A 6,000-nucleotide genomic window follows, 5' to 3' on the forward strand; every position below is an offset into this window, starting at 1 on the left:
CCTTCTTTACCTGAGGTTTTCACTTTCTCTGTTTCCATTGGGAATCTTTTCATACCATAACACAGGATTCTAAATCAACCCTTGCCCCTGAACTTTCAGAATACCTGCCACATGTGTGGTTGTCCACAATGCCCCACTTCCAGGCACAAACAGTCATCAGTACTTTCAGGATGAGCTCAGGCCTCCTTTCTTCCATAGGCAAATTTGTACTGGGTGTCCATTCTTTCAATTCCACTAAACCTCACTCTTCTGCCATATTAGCTCCTGCAAGTGTGTGTGTGTGTGTGTGTGTGTGTGTGTGTGTGTGTGTGTGTGTGTATGCATTATATTTAGTATAAATGAGGTTTTGTTTCCCCAATCAAATCAACAGATATTGTATTACAATCAGAATTGAAGCTGGCAATTTCTCTGGAAATAATCCAAGAGATTAAAGGAGTGAAGCAAATTCATTTATTACACATTTTTGGGCTCTAGTGGATAATCCAACTATACCCACGTATTTCACATTTTAGAAATACCCAGTATAACATATAAGAGAGCCAATAAAAACATGCTCAATGATTGAACTGTTTTTTTAATATGTGGGTGTTTCATTATGAGACTAAAAAATAGTAGCTTGGAATAAGTGGGAAATGTGAATAGTGGAAGTAAACAGGATCTTTACAGAAAGACCATATCTTTAGGTGAAATACACACCTGTGTGTGTTTGTTGCTTAGCTTTATTAAAGGGGAACAGAAAAACCAATCTGTTTACAATGGTTGGAAATAAAAGCTTATAATAAGTTTATGAGTCATGAAAATGTTAAGTTTTCATTTACATTGAAATAGCAATGCATTTGGATACAAAGTAAGAAAACAATTGAGCTTTATAAAATAGAAAGCTAAACTAAATCCACACAATTAATAGCACTTTATTTCAAACAATTTCACATTTTTTCCTACTTTGATTCTATATTTCTTAACTATATGGTGTATGTCTTAAAGCAATATCTCTTTAAAGAATAGAAAATGTTAAAAAAAAAAGAAAGAAACGTTTTTCAAAGAAGGAAAAATAATACCTGTGAAAGACAGTGGAGAAGGAAATAAAAATATAAAGTTATTTGAATTACAAAAATTAATTTTATTCGTTTTATCTCTCTACAACACTCCATTCCAGCATTTCAGTGACTTAAGCAAGAATAAAGGTTTTTAGTACTTTATGTCTCATAAATCTGTTTCCATGATCCTGAGAGGGAAATAGGGAAATGTGACCAACCTTCACATTACATTTGATTTAGGACGTGCTTAGTGTAGGAAACTCTGTATCCATTCGGTGAAGCCTGGGACCCGGGCGTAGACCCCTGGGCGATGAGGCCTGGCACACTGGTACCCAAATGAGGTCACACCAGCAAGCACCCAGCTGTTGTCATCTTGGCACATTAAAGGTCCTCCCGAATCTCCCTAAGAGTCAATAAAAAAGAAAGCTGTGGGTAGCTGGTCAGCTATATAAATATGTAGGATGGTTATGAGTTAACCGATCAAAGTTTAAAATAGAGATATGCACATCATTATATATAAACATATTTATTAGCCTTCCATATATATACATATATATTTATGTGTATGTATATTCTCTTACCATTACTCTATACCATGACTGGCCGCTTATAAGTAGGACACGGGGCAAACCAATGACAGATTAGACACAATTTGTAATTTTTCTCACACTTTTTAGCCATTGTTTCTTCACTTTTATGGGTAGGAAGAAGTTCTCTGAAGTGTACAATGCAACATATCATAACTAAAATAAGATAATCATTCTGTTAAAGAAGATATGCTGGAGGTACTATGAAGGACCTCACAGAAAAGGCAAAATTATCTGCATGATGGCTTTACAACAAGTGAAGAACTGATGGATGAGGTTGATTTTAGTCCTCATGGGTAGCACTGAATGTTTGGCAACAATCGGATTGGAAAACCTTAACATTTCAGTGGAAGTAAGCAAATCTTTGTCATATTTTCTAATGATGAGTATGTGTTCAAAGATTTCATCTAGTTAGTTTGCACAAATATTAGTTATAGCTTATCATAGTAGATGGATTGTATTTGTGCATAGTGATAATGCAAATAAGGTCATGTAAATAGTGTCACTATTTACTAATGTAAAGTTGGCAAATATTTCTTCATATTAATCATGCAAATACTTTTTACACTTATTTGTGTTATTGAAGTTTGACCTTGTATGACTTTGCGTTTGCTAAGCAGGCACTGTACCACTTGAGCCGTATGTTGCCAAACTTTTAGCTGTTTTTCAGTAGACTCTCATAGTTTCGTCCAGAGCTAATCTTAGACCACTATTCTCCTATGTGTATCTCCTTAGTTGCTGGGTTTATAATTGCAGATCACTATACCCAACTTATTTGTTGTGTTGGGATCTCTAATATTTTTCCTCTGCTAACCTTGAATGATGATCATCTACACCCATTCTCTGCCTCCTGAGTATACAATATATATTTTTCATACATTATGAAATAATGTATACTGCGTTTGGAATCACTGGTGTAAGGGAATAGTTCACCCTCAGCTTAATGCTAGGAACTATCCTGAGAGACATTTTGCCTGATTCTTTATCCTCTTTCAGTCATATTTTTAAAGGAAAAAATGTGGCCTATCAAAGAACATTTTTTTTCTTTTGAGTGGAGAGGAACATAAATTGCATTGGCAACTACAGCCTACCTTTATTCTAGCAAAAAAATGTGCTCAAGCTGTTCAAAGGTAGGGATTGTGATTTGTATTTTTGTAGCCTAAGTTCCTAGTAGTCTTCACACAAGTGTTTATATTTATGGAACTGAATATATATATATATATATATATATAATGTACATATATATGTCTCCAAATACATTAGGTATGATTTAGAAATTATTAAAAGTAAACTTTAACCACTCTGGTAATTTTAAAAGATTCACTGGGCTCTTGCTCTCAAAGCTAATTTACTTTTAAATAATAGATACGACGTTGATTATATTGATCCAGACATTTTTATTATATGTACAAGGATTTTAATTTACTCACTCAACGACTGTGAGCAAAGCTTATTGCTTCTCTGCTGAGAGACCTAACTCTGTTTCTTCCACATCAGTTCTTTACATCTTGCCACAAGACTCCACTTTAATTAAGTAATCACCTTGATTTACTTTCTAGTTTGTTCAATAAAAATACTCCTTCTACTATTTCAGAGATGAGTATGTACTTAAAAATATGAATGAATGGCCCATACCTAAAAGATCAACTAAAGTATATAGTTCACTTGGATCATATATTGATAAAAAAAAAAAAACCTTTGTCTCCTTAGAGTAAAAATGTAAAGGCTGGTGACCATTGTCCTCTCTGTGTATCACAATCTTCTGAATAGCAAAATAAAGCACACATCACTAGGCTCCAACTTCACATTTGAGATGTATATTTCCAACCAGTTCTCAAGTGGTGCTAATCCGTCTGCTAGACTGGAGGCATGCTTTGAAAGTCACTGGTAAAGAACCAATTTTGACTCATTAGGAGAATATCCATCCCTCAGTCTTATAAAGAGAAAATGTTTGCACAACTGGCTCAATACTGTAAGCCTATGGTAGGGCACCGGAATTTAATTATTTAATTATGAAGACCCAGAAGGGCAAATGTTGTCATTGAGGTTGACCATGTCCAAAAAAGAAATGTACCACTCTGTAAAACTCCTTAATAATAATAATAATAATAAAGCTTTTAAAACAGCTTCACTGGGCACTGGTGGATTGCACCTGTAATCTTAGCGACTCAGAAGACTGAGATTTGGTCATCATGGTTCAAAGCCAGCCCAAGCAGGAAAGTCTGTGAGACTTTTATCTCCAATTAACTACAAATGGAAATAGAGCTGTGGTTCCAAGTGGTACATTGTTAGTCTTAAATAGAAAAGTTGAGGGACAGCACCCTGATAAAAATAAAAATAAAATAATAGCAATAATGCTTCTAAGAAGAATAATATAATGCCTCTAAGAATGCATTCAAGAAGTGCATCAGTAAAACAGCTTCATTATTGGTACTATTTCCTGATCCAAGAAATCATGTGACAATATAGAGAACTGATTTCTCAATTATAATATATTCTATTACACAACATATTTTGTTGTATCAGACATTTTTACTAGTGAATACCCTATTTGGGTTCTATAGAAAGCAGAGCCAACTGAGATTTTAGAGGTGTGGAATGAGTTATTGGCTGAATGTAACACTAAAATAAATGATATTAGCCATCATATTTTGTGCTTAGTGTGTGAGTATCTGCCACACAATCCCCATTAGCTATAATTGAAGTTGTACAGCTGATTTCCTTCTTGTGCAATAATCCTATAAATCTCCAGAAATGGCAGTATATCTACCTTTACCACACTTTTAGTTTTAAAAGGGAGTATAAAAATCTGGAGGTAAATTCTAAGCAAGTAGAAAGTTATTTGATTTGTCTTGAATTTGCCAGTTTTCATTAAAGCAGAAAAAGAATAATCTGAAAGTTGAACAAAACTGAAGATATTGAGTTAACTAAAAATTCATACACAGATTTATTTGCAGAAGTATTTGCTATTAAAATTTCAAATATATATGTATCTATTTCAATGTATATTTCTCTATACATTTAAATATATGTATATATGAAACAAGTTGTTATTCTTAAACCATTTTCTCAAGATATAACTGTATATTCCCGTGCATAAATTTTTCATTTGATTTTTAATGCTAATAAGTTTAATTTAATGCAGTAGATGATGATGAATTAATATTTTATTAATTTTCATACACAGAAGTGTATTTACAAAGTCTGATGATACAAATTAATATTGGAGGGGCTGGGAAAGTGGCTCAGTGGTAGAGTGCTTGCCTTGCATGCCAGATGCCCTGGGTTCGATTCCTCAGCATCACATAAGCACAAAGAAAAAAGTCAGAAGTGGTGCTGTGGCTCAAGTGGTAGAGCGCTAGCCTTGAGCTGAAGAGCTGAGGGACAGCGCCCAGGCCCAGAGTTCGGGCCCCACGACCCGACCACCCAAAAAAATTAATATTGGAGAATATTTACTTGTTGCCTTACATGTATTTTCTCATGTATGCCTCTCCACAAATCCCGTTACTTGTCCAAACTCAGTTATTCCCACCAAGACTTATTCTTATCAGGAAGACCATGAAACTGGCTCTTCAGGAATATAAATTATCAGAATATTAAAATCACTCATGACTACAGCAAGACAATATATGAAATCAGTCAAGGTAACCATTAATGAATGGACAATGTGAGAAAAAGAGTACATCATTCACGAACCACGGACAGATCTAGAGTGCCACTGTGTTAAGCAAAATAAGCCAGACTAAGAAAAACCAATATTGCATGTTCTCTTTCACATGAGGAATTTAGTCCTTAAAATGTGCAAAAAAAGTCTCAACATGGAATCCAGGCTCTTAATGACTACTCCACGAGTAATTATGATTCAAAAATTAGAGAAGTTCTATATGTTGAGTAAATGTGTCTTTCATGGAGCTCACAGTTGGCTCCATTATTTCTAGAAGGTAAGATGCTGTTTTGGAATGATAGTACACAGATAAGATTTCATTCAGACCAAAGATTATTGACACTTCAAATGTGGTGCAGTGTTGGCATTCCTATTGTAGTGAGCCCATCTCATTACATCTCTAAAATAACATTTAAAAATTAATAAAAATTTTTCAGTTTAGAAAATTTATAGTTCTCAGAGTTATGCTAGGCTACACACCCTTGATCACTAAGAAAAACTGGCACTATTAAGCTATTCAGAGTTTTTAATCTAGTGATTGTTTCAAGTCATTTGACATGTGGACATACTTTAAGTTCAGGATTGACAATTTTGGGGGTCTACAGATCAAATTAGCCCTCAGGCTTGTTTGATTTGTTTTCCATTGATAGAGAGTCTAAAAGTAATTAGAACATTGGAAACAAGGAAATGGCAGTGTGGCTCAAAGTGGTAG

At 34.3% G+C, this 6,000-nt stretch overlaps 1 protein-coding gene across 1 annotated transcript in view; it reads right to left on the reverse strand.

Moving 5' to 3' along the window:
• Positions 1 to 1,284: 1,284 nt before the first annotated feature.
• The window catches only part of Tmprss15 (transmembrane protease, serine 15), a 92,380-nt gene continuing 87,664 nt past the window's right edge, over positions 1,285 to 6,000 (reverse strand). The window contains exons 24-25 of the mRNA XM_013031018.1: positions 1,632 to 1,780; positions 1,285 to 1,440 (exon numbers count right to left, since the gene is read on the reverse strand). Of these exons, the coding sequence (XP_012886472.1) occupies positions 1,285 to 1,440; positions 1,632 to 1,780 (305 nt within the window). The remainder of the gene's footprint in view (positions 1,441 to 1,631; positions 1,781 to 6,000) is intronic.

Source organism: Dipodomys ordii, unplaced genomic scaffold, assembly GCF_000151885.1.
Source record: "Dipodomys ordii isolate 6190 unplaced genomic scaffold, Dord_2.0 Scaffold136, whole genome shotgun sequence".
In the NCBI taxonomy this organism is placed as follows: domain Eukaryota; kingdom Metazoa; phylum Chordata; class Mammalia; order Rodentia; family Heteromyidae; genus Dipodomys; species Dipodomys ordii.